The sequence below is a fragment of the Lontra canadensis genome, unplaced genomic scaffold (assembly GCF_010015895.1).
Source record: "Lontra canadensis isolate GAN:19392208 unplaced genomic scaffold, GSC_riverotter_1.0 scaffold2, whole genome shotgun sequence".
Classification (NCBI taxonomy): Eukaryota; Metazoa; Chordata; class Mammalia; order Carnivora; family Mustelidae; genus Lontra; species Lontra canadensis.
In genome coordinates, this window is record NW_022630996.1 from 8,847,537 (window position 1) to 8,863,849 (window position 16,313).

Below are 16,313 nucleotides of genomic sequence, written 5' to 3' on the forward strand. Positions count from 1 at the left end.
ATAGCCAATTCAAAGGACTTGATGTGAAGCTTCTTTAGCCAGCTTGAGGAAATAAATAGCAAGGAGCCTAGTGTGACTGCAAGTCATTGACTCAGACAGAGTATGATAGAAGATGAGGTAACCAGGACAGGAAATGAGGTTACAGAGGGATAGGAAGTAAGAGAGGCACCCAGGGACTCGATAGTAAAAGCTTTGCATTCTTCCAAGTTCATGGATAGCCTTTGAGGAATTTCGAGCCTATCAGTGGCTTGGTCAAATTTACATTTTAAAGCAATTACTTTCATTGCTCTCTGAAGAATAGACCATGGGGAGGCAAGACTGGTGCCTCATCACCATGGTGATGCAGGGACACCAGTTAGGGGGTATGAGGGCATTCCAAGCCAAAGATTATGGAAGATCAAGTGGTGGTGGTTGAAGTGGTAAGTAATTGAGTTTCATGCCCATTTTGAAACTGGAGTCAGTAACATTAGTAGATGGACAGGAGTGGGAAAGGGAGATCTAAAAGGACCCCAAAGTTTTTAGAAAATATTTCCAGCTCTAAGAATGGAAACAGCATTTGAAGTAAGAGTAGATTTAAGGAGTATACCACAGACTGAGTTTTGAGGCTAAAATTTTGAGATGCTTGTTGGTTTCAAGTAGAGATATTGAGAGGGCAGTTTTTTTGTTTTGTTTTGTTTTGTTTTAATGAGTCTGAAGTTCAAAGAGGAGGTTTGTACTGTATGAATAATTTGGGAGACGACAATTAATTGATGGAATCTAAAGTCACAAGAGCTAAAAGCAAATAACTTAGGACTGGAGGTGGCTGGGGAAGAGTGAAGATCTGGGAATGAGCTGTGGAACACTCTGCTGTTTAGAGTTTGAGATTACAGGAAAGGTCGAGAAAAGAAGATTGTGATGGAGTGGCCATTGAGGTGCAATTAAAAAAAAAAAAAGAAAGGAGTATAGTGTTTCCAGGAAGCAGGTGTCCCTAAAAGAAGGGAATGATCACTTGTATCAAAAGCTGTTGATTACGATAAAGACTGAGAAGTGGCTATTGGATTGAGCCATGTAAAGTCACTGATGATCTTCACAAAAATAGTTACGGTGGAATGAGAAGGAAGGAAGCCTGATGAGCTGGGTTCGAGAAACAATGCGGTGGAAAGGAAGTGGGGGCAGCAAATAAAGAAAACTCATTCTTGAACTTTTCCAGGAAAGGAGAACAAGTAGAAATAACTAACAGGGAGTGTGGATCCAGAAATCAAGCTACAAATACAGTTTTTTCAGCTCTTATTTATATTCGGAGTTGTGATTGTAATATACAGGTAATTTTGAAATTTTTTTTTTATTTGACTTTACATCATGTAGTTTTCCATACAGCCAATCTTCATAATTGTCACTTCTTGATGACTATAATACTCTGTTTCATGTATTATTCTACCAAACATTCTTCTCCACGGGGCATTTGTTATGTTTCCAATTTTTGATTATACATGGTAGAAATAAACTTCTTGATGTAAATGGTTTTTATTCCATTAGGGTTATTGCCTTAGGTACATTCCTAACGTAAGATTACTATTAAGTATATAAACATTCTCATTTATTCTGTTGCTTCTTTAAAGGCTTGTGATTGAAGACTTTTCCATTATCCCCTGGATCTATCTTGTTAACTTTGAGCCTTCTCACTATCTGTGGTTTCCTGTCTCTCTCCTTAAAATCTCTCTGGGCTACCTTATGTCTCCTCTTCTCTCTTCCTCTTTTACCTTGTACCTGACTGTACAAGGACAGAAAAGTATCAGATTTAATAGATCAATCATAGACAAGTTCTAGAATCTATTAACTTGAGGGGGTAGGGCAGGGTCTGCTGGATTATGGGGTCTCAGACTCTCTGTACATGAGTCACTTCAGAACGTTGAAAACTCATGGTGTCCAGGTTTCAACTCACATTAGTTAAAATAAACTCTCTGGGGGATGGTACCCAGGTATTCTTAAAAACTTACCAGTTCATTTTAATGATCAGTCAAATTTGAGACCCAGTGGGTCAGAACCACTGTGGCAGGAAGCTTCTTGTCTTTTTTTCTTTCTTCCCTTTGTGATTAGAAAGACTAATCAGATCTCCACTCAAGAATGAAGTTAGCAAATCCCAATGACCCTTCTATGCCTGAATCTGACTCAAGGTTTATCAGTTTTGTATTTATTATCAGTGTTTTTTGACCATTTTATCCACTACAACATTTTATCTTTCACTTTCTCAAACTGTTGGTAGGATCTTTGCTCTTTTGGTTTCCCTAATATTTGATGCTATAATTATGGGTTCAGGTTTCATATTCTCTAGTAGATTTTATGTCATGCATTACCACACTAACCCAGTGCCTGGCACACGTGGTGTGGAATAAATGTTTATTGAATGAATTAAAGAACAACAGAATGAAAAGAGATCTCATTCTATAAATGGCTCTAAATGAAAGTTGGATATCAAGTTCTCAGTAATAGACTGTTTTAGATTGTGGGGATCAATTTCTTTAGGATACCTAACAAAGACAGGATACACACACACACACACACACACACACACACACGTATATGTATGTGTGTGAGTGTATATATTCACATATATATGTATATATGTATGCATTTACAAGAAAAATAAATATGTATACTGTCCTCATCCATTCCTACCTGAAAATTTTTAGGGTCTAAACCTATAGCTCTTCTTCTCTTGCTTCTGTTGTTTTTCTGCAAGATTGACTGTGAGGTGAACCCCATTTTCCATTGACTTCCATGAAAAAAAAATGAACATGACTTTCTACAGGGAAAAGTGACCAATAGAGAAGAAAAAGTCTTGGTGAAAAGATGTTCAGTCACCCCTTGACATGGACGGTCATGATTCTCATTAGCTTTGCTTTCTCTTCTTGGAATGGTTTTTGAAGCACTCTGAGACATGTATAGGATGCCCCCCACCCCCGCCTTAGAGTCTCCCTGTGCATTGTTTCTGATTGCTGAATATCTGCCGAACTCATGAAATTTCTCCTGCCCCTCACTCTCACTCTTCTAAGAGTTGGTGTCACCCTTCTCAGATGGTGAAGTATCTATAACCTCTAGTTATTCTTGTCTGAAAATCATTTGAGCCTATAGGCTCTGAAAGGGAAGGTATTGTACTAGAATCTGAAGAAATATGTTTAAGAAATAGATGACACTTTGTATTTTTTTCAGTTTCTCTTCGGTATATGTTTCTGCTACTTCATGTTGAGCTTTGGGATTCACAGGGCAGTCATGTGGACATTTCTAGAGTCAGTTATTATAAAGGTCTCGTGTAAGATGGACTTCTAAATTACTTGGCTATTCTATAAAGCTCCTTATTGAAGTCATTTAACAAGATACATAGATTGGGTAGGTTAAACAACAGGAATTTCTCACAGTTCTCGAGGCTGGGAACTCCAGGATCAAGGCACTGGTAGTTTTAGTTCCTGGTAAGAACCCACTTCCTGGCTTGTAGATGGCCTGGCTTGCGATGCCTTCTCACTCTGTCTTCACATGACCTTTCCTCAGTGTATGTATGAAAAGAGAAAACAATCCCTCTCATGTCTCTTCTTATTAGGGCACTAATCCCAATCATAAGTGCACCACCCACATGACCTAATTACCTCTAAAAGGCTTCATCCTCAGATACTGAGGAACATATGAACATTCAACATATGAACTTGCGGGGAGTCACAGTTCAGGCTATAACATCTCCCATGGGAAAAAAAAAAATCCATGGCATGCCCCACGGATGAACCAGATACAAACAAAAACACTTTTCCTCCAAGATCGGTAAACTTCATCTCTTTGTGATTAACCAAGTCCAGTGCTTTCCTTAATAGCTCAGAGTCCTTTTCAAGCAAATGAGCAAAAAATACACAATCGATACACAAATCCCTCAGGTTTCTAAGATAGTGTGCCAGAAGGAATGTGCAATCCTATTCGTCGTCCTGTTTAAGAAGCATTACACCCCCCCCCACCCCGACGAAACGTTATGCATTCCTGAGTGGATGTTTCATGTCACCCATCACAGCACCTCTGTTTGCAATCAGACGTGACCATTTATAGAAGCAGGAAAATCATTCAATTTGAGAAACTTAATGTTATATGGGTGAAAGCCCTGTTGAAGTAGGGAAAGTGTGAATTAGTAGTAATTTATTATGCTTTGAGTACACAGTGACTTAAAAGTAAGTTTTAAGAAGCCTCTGCCTTAGAACGTAATTTACCCATTACTGATATAAATATGTCTTCAAACAGTCTCTAACGTGCGTTAATACCACTGTCCTCCTTCTTAACTCATTTGCTAAGTAAAGGCAACTTTTAATAGGATTTTGGTCTCGATTGTCATGGAATCTGCAGTGTTGGGCCTGGATAAATACGACCTTACATTGAACAATTTGAGGGATGTTTCTTTATTTGTTTAATATATGTTTCACAGATTATCACAGCTTATGGATAAAGCTTTCATAGGCCTCATGTCTGTTTTAGTGATGGCTTCGACAAAACTTTACGAAAGACCTGTTCTATTTCTAAATTTTGATAGGACACGCACCGGCCATATTTTCAGGGGTAAAATGAGAAGCGCTTAAACCCTGTGGGTGCCCTTACTTTCTTGCCTCCCAAAACCCAAATTTGAGCTCTCGCCCCTTTACGCCTAGAAAGAAAACTGAAGTCAGGTGGGTCTTTTCCTTCCAGGAGAATGCCGTGAACGGAGAGCACCTGTGGCTGGAGACCAACGTCTCAGGAGACCTGTGTTACCTGGGAGAGGAGAACTGCCAAGTCAGATTTGCAGTGAGTGTGCTCCTCAGACCTCTGGGCCCTCACCTATCCCGGGGAAGGCTGCCATGTTACGTCTGCGGGCAGCACGGAGGCCACCTTGCCCAAATCTCCAAGGAGAGGTTTGAAAGAGCCTGTCCCTTATGAGACAGTGGCCAGTCAACGTGGATTTCAAGGAGTCGGTTTTAATGGCCTCAGGACTTGGCTCTGCAGGTTCAATTTGGTAGAAGGTGCTGCTTTCTGATGACTCCCAGGGTTGGTTTGGATTTGTGTGTCGGGGGGAGGGGAGAGGGTGAAGGTGCATGAGTGTTTGCTTCTGGACGGGGTGTGTGCGTGGGGAGAGGTCTCTGTGTGGAGGAACCGTAACCCTGGGAGGGGGTGACTCGCTTGTAGAGGGGGGAGTGTGAGCACAGGGTGACCCACGGGTTTGGCCTTGGGCACCGGCCACAAAAACAGGCATAGGTCCTTTAGTTTGTAGACACTGTGGGTTGGTTTGTTTGTTTGTTTAACAGATTAAAGGTTTGTAGCAACCCTGCCCCTGCGCCATTTTTTCCAACAGCATTTGCTGACTTTGTGTCTGCGCCACATTTTGGGAATTCTCGTGATATTTCCAACTCTGATTGTTGTCTGTTATGGTCATCTGTGATCGGTGAATATGACTGGTGGAGAGCCAAGGTAATAGTTAGCGCTTGTAGTGATGAAGTATTTTTTAATTAAGGCCTGTCTTTTTTTTTCTTTGACGTAATGGCATTGCACACTTAATAGACGACAGAATAGTGTAAATAATAATTTTCCGATGCATTGGGAAGCAAAAAAATTCATTTGACTCCTTTTATTGTGATACTTTATGGCAGTGGTCTGGAACGGAACCCATGGTGTCTCCAGGGTGTGCCTATAATTCGGATCAAACGTGGAGGATAAAGTTCTAGAAACTGGACAGTTAACAAATACATTGGAAGAGCCCATGCTTTTTAAAATTTGCTTTGTATCCTCATTTAGAACCATCAGCTTAAATGTCAAGGTTGTCTTTATATTCTGTGAAAAGAGCACGGTTGCCAGGCATTAAGTTGTGAGGAACTAAAATTTTATTGTTGAGAAAGTGAACTTAAAATTTTTGTGTAATTCAAAATTATTGGTTTGAAAAGAGAGTAACGGGAAACCTAGAATAGTAAAGAAGAAAGAAAAAATGAGTTTCTTCGTATTTGGGGAAATGGGCCTCCTAAATGGCATCTAATACATTTTTTTTCTCTCTTTCATTATGTTTGTTTATTACATGAAAGAAAGATTTGGGGCAAAATGCAGGGCTTTGGAATTACAAATGAATATGTTTCTATCAATGACTAATAAGGAAGAAATTGAGTTTCCGCTAAAGCTTTTAGAAGAATATAGCCTTCAAGCACTTTGATCAGTCTGGCTGGAATTGCAGAGCTGGAGGAACAAAACTTTAAAAATTGCATTAGCTGTTCTGATGACTGGTTTATAGGTTTTTTTGGGAAACCTTCATAAGAGTTGAGGGGACCAGGGTTTGCTTGAGTGAAGTTAGGAATAGAAATCAGTGAAAGGCCCAGCTGTACAGGGTCTCCATTTGAATCTCACTGTTAGCACTCACTGTGTGATACTGAGAACTCCTGTCCTTTGGGCACTGGTTACCTTCTTAGAAAAAGAGAGTAGGATAAAATTATTTTGAATTTTGCTTCCAACTCAGATCTGTACTTGGTTGTTTGCATTTCTCTTAATCTTGTAAATTCAATTGATTTAAATATCAGGATTTCAACATTATGCATATGTATTTTGAATTAAAGTATAATTGCATAAACTTTGATTGAATTAACCAAAAACCAAGAGCTGCTCAGCTACTTGGACTGAAATGCTATAAATAATGAATTAACTTTAGGATCTCAGTTAATTGCAAAAACACTGGTCTTGGGACATCAGATAATATAAAATGGAAAAAAGGAAAACCAATTTTACTTATATATATGCTTTTGAACGATTTCTGCTGCTACTGTTTAGGAATTCTGCATTATTTCCAAATTATTCCCTTTGATCCTTTTCTGGTAGTCTTTTAGGGTCAGCCACATATTACCTCTCTTAGCAAAGCGTCTGGAAGGTGAAGAGCTCTCCTCCAAAAAAAAAAAAAAAGGTTGATGAAAGAAGGGATGAATCAGTGACGAAGCAGAAGGTCTGTGTTTTCTCATTATAGGCTCCTGAAGGCTCAGTTTCTTCACCTACAGAGTGGGGGGAGTGTTTGGAACATTACAGGAGATAATGCATTGAAAGGATTTACTTGCCACTGCAACTGACACAATGAGTTAAAAATTAAAACAACAACAAAAACAGAAAAGAGAGAAGCAGACAATTCTCAAAAGAACTACCAATCCCAATATATATATGAAACATATTTTTCGAAGGCACCCAAAATAAAACAACTATAAGGAGTCAAGGTCATGTGCCCATTAAATTAGCAAAGATTTACAAAATGACAATACCTGCAGGTTAGTTTAAGCCAAAATGGGTATTCTCACTGTCAGCTCATTGGAGTGTAAATTGATAACAGCTGACACTTGACCAACATGGGTCTGAACCATAAGGTCCACTTATATGTGAAATATTTCTGATAAATACAGGATAGTATTATAACTACAGTAAATTATTTTCTCTTGTGATTTTTTAAAAATATTTTATTTATTTATTTGATAAATAGATCACAAGTAGGCAGAGAGGCAGGCAGAGAGAGAGGAGGAAGCAGGCTCCCCGCTGAGCAGAGAGCCCTATGCTGTGCTCAATCCCAGAACCCTGGGATCATGACCTGAGCCAAAGGCAGAGGCTTTAACCCACTGAGCCACCCAGGTGCCCTGTCTCTTATGATTTTTTAAAACTATTTTCTACAACTTACTGTATCATAAGCATACAGTGCATAGAATACAAAATATGTGTTAGTCGAATGTTTATGTTATCAGTATGGCTTCCAGTCAAGGGCAGGCTATAGTAGTTAAGTTTTAGGGAGTCAGAAGTTATATGTGGGTTTTTGGCTGCACAAGAGGTTGGTGCCCCGAACCCCCACACTGTCCAGGAGTCCACTGTACTTCAGAAAATTGTCAGCGTGTAGTGAAAGCATTACAAATCTAGCTCTCTCTCTCAATTTGGGCATCAGATTTGGCAGGGGAAGGGCGACATTGGCAGGAAGGGAAAGACCAGGAGAAGTGTGCTGAACTTGGTTCAGGGTAGGGAACTTTGTAGTAGGAGTAAGAGTGAAATAACCTGGGTTGCCGACGAGTATTAATGAAGGGAGGTAGAGAACTGACCTCTTCCAGTGTTGAAAGACCTGCCTTGAAGAAGAGGGGAGGGTCTTGCTCTCTGTCGTTAGGAAGGTAGAACTGAATTCTCGATATAGAATCCACTGACTCTAGCAGCGAATCTTACACAGATCATAAATATCACCTGGAAAACCTGTTAACAATGTAGATGACTGTTTCTCTCCTTGCTCCAAATGCTGATTCAATATGCTGGAGCTGGACTTAGGAATCGGCAGTTTTAGGAAGCACCTCAAATAACTACGGTGCAGATGGTCCACAGACTTAACTTTGAGAAATACTCTATTACAAGGAAGAACTTTAACAACCAGAGCTATCCAGCAAAGAATCAAGGTTTCTAGAGAGACAAGCTGAAATGATGTGTTTACCAACAAGTCGGATGGCCATCTTTCAAGGCTGCTGTGTGTGTGGGGAGAGGGGTGCACATCGGCTTTGGGTAAGAGGTTAGGCAAGTTAATCTCTGAGAGAGTCTCCAGTTTAAATGTTCTGTTTGCAGCTTTCTTGGCTGAACAACCATTTGGTAAGAAAAAAGCATGTGCAAATGGATTATGCATCATATTCTCATTCTTTTTAATGACGTACCTTTGAAGATAGCCAACCTGTTGAGATAAGGACCAAATTGCCAGGACCAGGTACTACCCGCAGGTTTCTAAGCAATGTACAGGCAGAGCGTTCAGAGGAGGAGTGAGTCCATTACCAAAGATGTGCCTTTCCTTCCTTACCTTATTTTAGCAAAGCAAATGTCACGGGTAGAAGTTAAGAGAAGGGAGGAATCCGTGTGGGTTGAGGTAGACAGAGGCGGCTTCATGGCAGTGGGGCTTAACCACAGTTTGAAGGATGGGTAAGATTTACATAAGTGGTGGGGCAGGAGAACATTCAGGAAGGGAGAGGAACATTAGGAAACTCAGAGGCAGGAACAAGCATTCAATAGGGGAGGAGGCAATCATCAGACGTGCATGGTCACACCAGAGGGCATGTGCTAGGTAAGAATGGAAAAAAGGACAGATGGGGGCTGTGCGTGTCCATGTCTTTGGAACTGACACTTGGAGTGCATGTTATAAATGCCTGTGTGCTTAGGGAGCATGGCCATGTAACAAGTCGTCTAAAGCAATACCATTTCAACGGTGAAAGAAGCTCCTGGCAGGAAGGGCGCCGTAACATTAAGAATAAACCAGAACTGCATCAGGGACACTGAGACAGTCACCCTGACTTATAGGGACATTGCAATAGTCTCTTTAAAACCAAAGCCGTCCTGCAAATCCACGACTTCCTGCTGCCCTATGGACTGATATTTGGGGCTGGTATTGGAGGGTATTGAAAGCAAGGCAGTGACGTCATAGGACACAAAGACGTTTGTGGGAGGGTTTACTCCAAAGCCTTGGGGCTGAACCAGATGACCTTTAAAATCCTTCATCTTCTGCATTTCTCTAGTGACAACATTTAATACTGTAGAATGTCTGTGAGCAGAAATTTAATGGGATTAAAGTTGTTCCTAAATCAGCTACAGTCCCAAAATTAGTAACTGTTTCTTTTTCTGGCCTAGAGAGAAGAAAGGGATAGGGAGGCAGCAGTAATGAAATTGGAGCAGAAGGATCACTGTTTCCCAACACAATTATGGGGGGAAGAACTGAAATAAAATCCCAACTATGACCACTTTCGTTTGGTGCTATGTGTTGAGGTGGACATTTCTTCCTTCATTTATTCTGGAAGTGTTTATGGGCTGGGTGCCTGTGCCAGGAACTGCAGACAGTGTTGAGAGCGACCGTTAACTGGAAATGACAGTATCACAGTTTAGTAGGTAGAACCCTTCTGGTGCGTTGTTGATAGTATACACAAAGACGCTGAGCCACATACTGGCTTCTAAAGAAATTCACACCTCCATTAATAGTCAATAGAGCACATACTAGTGCACACCTATTTTGACACTGAAATGACACTTGCCTACATTGATACACCCAACAACTGTAGTCAGGGTCCACAACCTGCATCTACTTGGGTAGACAGAGATGGGCTCTCTGGGATGTGGGAAGGAAATGGGTTTTGTGAGACTGACCTGGGTCTGAAAACCTGCTGTTCCACCCATGTAGTGACCTTTGGACAAATGTCACCGATTTTGCCTCCATTTCCTGATTTAAAGTGTTGTCACTAAGATCAGCCTCACCGGTTCTTATTGCTGGGTGAGAATTGTGAACTTATCAACTCTTTTTAATTTTATTTTCTGGAGTGGTCGATCCCAGCCGGGATGGACCACATCAGAGTCTCTGTTGGGCGGCACAGGGTGTGAATACGTTAAAAGCAAGATGACTCTACAGACGACTGTCTGCTGTCAGGTAGAGGTGCAGAAGGCCCCTGTTCTCCTTCGTAAAGAGTGTCAGGACCCAACGAAGGGGACTGGTATAAGGTGGCTGTTAGGGGTTGAATTGTGCTCCCCCGACAGATGCGGCAGTCCTTATCCCCAGTACTTCGGATTATGACATTGTTTGGAAATAGGGCTGTTGCAGAGATGCTTAGTTAAGGTTCCTGCTCAAGTGTGACAAGTGGACTTCTAAGAAGAGGAAGACACCCAGCGATGCATAGGGAAGGAGGCAGAGTCTGGAGTGAGGGAGCTATACCCCAAGGAACACCAAGGACCGCAAGCTGTCTGTCATCAGAAACTGAGAGGGATGCATGGAACAGATTCTCCCTCTGAGCCCCTAGAAGGATCTCAACCCTGTGGGTACCTCGATTTCAGATGTCAACCCTCTAGAATTGTGAGACCATACATTTCTGTTGTTTTAAGCTACCCACTTTGTGGGCCTCGGTTAGGGCAGTCCCGGGAAACACATGCAGTGGCTGTCCTGTAAGGTGACTTACCTGGCCTCGTGGCTCCTCCGCAAGGCTCACAGGTGGGCATACACCCGGAGGTCTACTGCAAACAGCCTTGACTAAAGATTTCATTGAGACATTTGTGGTTTTCTGGATAAGTGAGCAGACAGGCAGGGAGGCGCCCACCACTGAGAACTGTGGGGAAGAGAGTAGTTAGACGTTAGGTGAGTGAGAACGTGTAGGTTGGGTGAGAGAAAAAAGGAGCTGTCAGACTTCAGAGCGCTGTTACCAGATATCTTTTCTATTTTTAAATGGGCTTATGTCACCTTGTGTTTGTGGGTAGGCTGATGGGTACTGTTTTCCTTTTGTTACTGTTTTGTTCAAGTGTTTTGCTTTAGTCTTTTCCTTGTGGGTAAAGTATAGCTAAAATGGCCACCCCCTCCTGACCTTCATGCTAAGGTGTCTTACAATGTTGCTGGAAGCTTAACAAATAGAATTTTCTTGAGTAAATGAATGAATTGCATAAGGGAGGCCATGTAATATGGGTGTGGGGGGTGTGGAGAGTAAAGAACCATGCAGATCTAGAGACAAGTAAGATCTGGATCAAAATCCTGCCTCTGCCCAACTTCTCTGAGCCCCAGGTCCTTCTGTAAAGTGGTGGTGATTGTATCTGCCTCTCAGAATTGGTAGAGGGATGAAATTAGTCGACAAACATCAGCATCCTTTCCAGTTTTCTCCTGTCCCTACTTAAAATTCAAGGTCATCGAGCTGAACGAGCTAATGAGTCGTTTCGTTGGACTTTTCTCTCAACAAGACCTTGTGTTTGGGATTCTCCTTGCTCACCCCAACACTGAGACTTAAACTTTTACCTTGTCATTTTGCTGCTGTGTGTATATCCACAGTCTCCCTAGGTCATGGGTGGGACCAACTGAGTATGCAAATCGAAGTAACCCATTCCAGAAAACATCTCCTTACTGGTAGACCAGAAGTCTCACCTCTGTATCACAGTACCCACTCACAAGGAGGCTGGCCACTTCACTGGATCCTTGGAAGAAACTTGTAAGAGTACACGTGAGGTAGCTCCCTGCCCTATTTGAAGAACGCTTTCAGCTTTTTGTTGCTTAGAAGAAAAGAAAAGAAAGATGTAGGACCTGGTCACACACTCTTTATTTCATCTCTGGAATATGGTTCCACTGGACAGCAGCCTATGCAGATGCTCTTTCATGTGCCTCTCTGTGCTGTGGGTGAGTAGGCAAAGCAGGGTCCAGCACACACTGGGCCTCTCTGCCCATCTGTGCAGTCGGGGCTGGCAGGTGTTACCACGGGGCACCAATGCTGGACTCAAGCCCTGGAATGCATCAGGCCTGCCTGCTGGGTGACCCCTCGCATGCCAGTGGTCCAGCGTGGCAGACTGAGGGGCTCGACCCCCAGATGGCGGCTTGGCTGAGTGGGGTGGGGTCTGTCAGAGGGAACTGCGAGGGGGCCAGTAAAGCCCAGGAGGCTGAGCCAGCTTCATGTTGTTTGGGTGCCAGCCTCGAAGACACCGTCTCCAGGGAGCTGCCAAAGCTGCTCTCTGCCAAAGGTCTCTCCCTGCATTAGGATATGGAGGAGCTAATGAATCGGAATGACTCAGGGAGAGCCGAGCCGTCAACAGAAATAGTTTTGAGAAAGCATTTGCATAGACAGATTCTCCGTTCCTGACCCCCTGGTCAGTGGCTGTGAGTGGAGGAAGGGAGAGGGGTGTTCCCGTGGGTGCAGGTGGTGGTTCTCCATGTGTGTCCAGCCAGATGGTTGGGCATTTGCATGAGATCATCCAAGTGCGCACAGTGAACTGTGTCTGGCATGTGGCCGGCCCTCAGCGAATGTTAGCCATTGTTACTGGGATACTATCATTGTTGTCGTTAGTGTGGTTATTTGGCCCATAGTGTTGTCTATACACTTGAGGGGAGTATCTCACTGATCCTGCCCACTTCATGCAACAGACACAGTGGTGGGTTAGAGTGCCCAGAGAACTTCAGGATTCTCAACTCCTAGGTGACCCTGGATCTATAGTATCATTTCCTTTTTGCACAGTCCATTTTTTTTTTTTTTGAAACAAAATCATGTTCTGGAGAGCACTAAGCTCCTAAGAAAACAATCTGGGGTATCTTTCATGATAGCAGGCTCATGACCAAATAAGTTTCAAAAACACTGAACACCTATGATATACAAATATGTGTTATGAAGCTCTAAGAAAGACCTAAGATGTGCAGAATTTCCTACATTTCCCCTTGGGGAAGGGATGATTGCTGAGTCCATTACTTCCCCACGGAACACCTATGGCATCTTGTGGGATCTCAGCATTCAGCGGAAGCCTGAGAAGTACTCACATCATTTTGCCACTCTCTTAGGACTTGTCAGTGTTAGTCAATAACATTAACTCTTTGGGCTCCTCGTGGAGGCAGTTCCCGCCCACTTAAAGGTGGAAGAATGTCAGAGAAGCTTAATCACCATCCAGAGTTTCATACCTTGTCTTTATCTTGCTGCATTCTTTTGCCTTTATACTAAACTTTCATTAAGTCAAGTGTATGTGTGTGTGTGCGCATGTGCACACGTATTTTATTTGTAGAGTGTGAGCCTCTGACAATAACCATCTCCTCTGCAATGATCATTTTAGATTGAGGCTTTGTTTGTAGGAGGCTATATGTTTGTGCAGAGCCGTGTTGTTATTTAATGCTGGCACAGCCCTGTTAATAAAGATAATTTGCATCTGACTGAATGTAGGGCTTACATCTCACCTAGGCAATGCCTAGGTATATAGAAATGCTTTCCCTTTTCCACTGTTCCTCAGTGCAGAGACCCAGAAAATAGAATGTAATCAATATTCTTGTTGCTCAGAGGCCCCAGTCTTGGCTGAAACATTATTTGCATCAGCTGTCCCCAGACTTACTATCAGCTCCTAAGTGCACGTTGTCTCCGATTTTTAGGAGCTTGTTGTTTTTGGTCCCTGCCTCATAGACCAGGCAGATAGAGATTTTCAACTCCATGAAAACACACAGAGTTGGAAAAGCTGGCTTTGATGCCTTCATTTGAGGAGGTGTGTGGGCTTGGGCAACAAGTGGTGATCTGGCTTTGAATCCAGGCTCAGGATTTTCTAGTTGTGCGATGTTGGTCATTACCTTGGTTTCCTATCTTTAAAAATGTGGGCAATACCTGCTTTTTACCATTTTTGTGAAGCCGAAATAAGATGATGCATATATAGCAATTAATTGCATGGCAAGTCACAGACACATGGTAAAAATCATCCACTACCGTCATTCCTCCTTCCATGGAAATGGCTGCCATGGGTTGTCAGAAACTGATCCCGGAAAGGCAACACCAGAGTATGAACCTTGGAGGGAGGGCCTTATAATCAGCACACGTCTCTCACTGAATAAAAGAGAGGATGGATCTCATGAAGTGAAATGACTAGCCATCCCTCAGCTCTGTGGCCCTTATCCATTCTCTTGATCTTAAATAGCATGGATCACTTTCTATTATTTATTTATTTTTTTTAATCACTCACCTACTTGCCTGTATCTGTACCCTAGAACATGTAGGTCCCATGTAGCTCAGGGACTGGGCCTGTGTTGTACTGTCCTGGATCCTTAGTGCTGAGAACAGTGACAACAGTGAGTAGTTATCCTGCCGTTTTTCATGGAATGAATGGTTTCAGCGATGGGATTATTGAGAGAGACACACATACAGACATGGACACCTGTCACTAGATCAAACCCTGCCATTTAAGTATCATCATACTTAGCGTCCAGGATGTTTGAATTCCTGCCTCCTTCTCAGGCTCTTCAGCAGGGAGACTCAATACTCACTGCTTAGTAGGCTCTTGTGGGGTATTAAGCCTTGTTATAGCTAGTGTCATGCCCAAGGCAACCCATCTTATTTGATTCTCCTAGAAGATCAAGACTGGTGTTTAAAATTCTTGGCATAGGTGGTCATGGTTTGATGGTCTGTAATCCATCCCCATGGGGCTCTTATGAGAATGGATCCTCTGAAGCAATGTCAAATATATTTATCTTCATCAATCTTGTTCCCCTAATCCTTCACCAGTAAGGAAAATGACAGGGAAGTAGTAAGTTGTAGTAGAAAGGTTAAGTACCCGTTAAACTCCATTGAGTTCCAGGATGTGGACCCCTCCTAAGAGGTTCACGAAACTTTCTATTGCAACCCATCAGCACCCATCACTTTTCTTTTTTTGAGCCAGAAAGACCCAGGTTGCACGCCTAGCTAATCTATCTTGGGTGAGTTGCTCCATTTCGTAGGATCTCAGCTCCTCAGTCATGAGATTGGTGAAGTTATCGCCTTGCAGGGCTGAAGTGAGCTGTGTTTACAGTGCACATAATGTGTATATCCTACTACCAGCCATACCAGTAAACACTATGTTTGGTAATGATGTCCTCACTGAAAAATGATATGGGTTGGCATGTGTATGTGAGTGAGAACTACATTGCCAATTGGGAATATAGTGTTGGGTGAACTGTGGCTGAGGTGGTCTCCCTGGGCTAGACTGGCTTGGAGGCTTTTTTGTAATAATGTCCCCAAGAGCTTGAGATGTAGGAAATGGCAATGAAAGAATATTTACCCAGCTCAAGATGGCTTCTTAAGCAGGTACCGTATCCCATATTAAAGCAAATGTATCTAAATTATTTTTTACAAATCTCAGGCTGTGAACTAAAGAAAAACAAAACAACAAAACAAAAAAATTCCTGTATTTCCACAATATAAACTGATAATGAGGACATTTTAGGATTCATACAGCAGGTTAGGGAATGTATATAGTGCTGTCGCACCAGCAGGAATTGAAAGGCAAGTGCTTTCTAGTTTATATTGAGCCTCAGATCTCTACACACATGACATCCTACCTCAGAACTAGAAAGAGCCATTAAGACAACATAGGCACACCATTTCTTATTGATTTTTATTCAGACTTCTGTAGTATGTCTAACCCATTCTCATATCTATCGGCTTAAAATTCATAAATGTACATCTCTTTGGGTGTGTAGGGCTCTTACTGTGTAAATATCAACTTATTAGTGTCTGTGTACTTACAATCCTACTTCCATACATTTTTTGCCCATCTAGTAACAGTTCAGTTAATCTGTAAGATGCATGGCAACTTTGACGTGAGACAACTTGAAAAGAGTCTAAAAATTCAACAGTCAGTAGCCACAAAATCATCTGGAAAGAACCAAAAATAGGAAGAGAGCCCACAATAAAGAGAGCCAATTGACTCTTTGGCTTTGATTCTGTTAGCTAGGACCTGCAGACACCTAAGCTGAGAAGCATAGAGGAAATGAATGGGGCAAAAAAATAATAATAGGAGAAAAGGCAAGCAGGCAAAAGCAAAAAAAAAAAAAAAAAAAAAAAAAAAAAAAAAAAAAAAAAAAA

At 42.1% G+C, this 16,313-nt stretch overlaps 1 protein-coding gene across 8 annotated transcripts in view; it reads left to right on the top strand.

The window, feature by feature from the left end:
* DGKI (diacylglycerol kinase iota) overlaps window positions 1-16,313 on the top strand; it is a 430,951-nt gene that overhangs the window by 159,595 nt on the left and 255,043 nt on the right. For all 8 annotated transcript variants that reach the window (XM_032868387.1, XM_032868409.1, XM_032868419.1 and 5 more), the window contains exon 3: window positions 4,693-4,788. In XM_032868387.1, coding sequence (XP_032724278.1) covers window positions 4,693-4,788 — 96 coding nt within the window. The remainder of the gene's footprint in view (window positions 1-4,692; window positions 4,789-16,313) is intronic.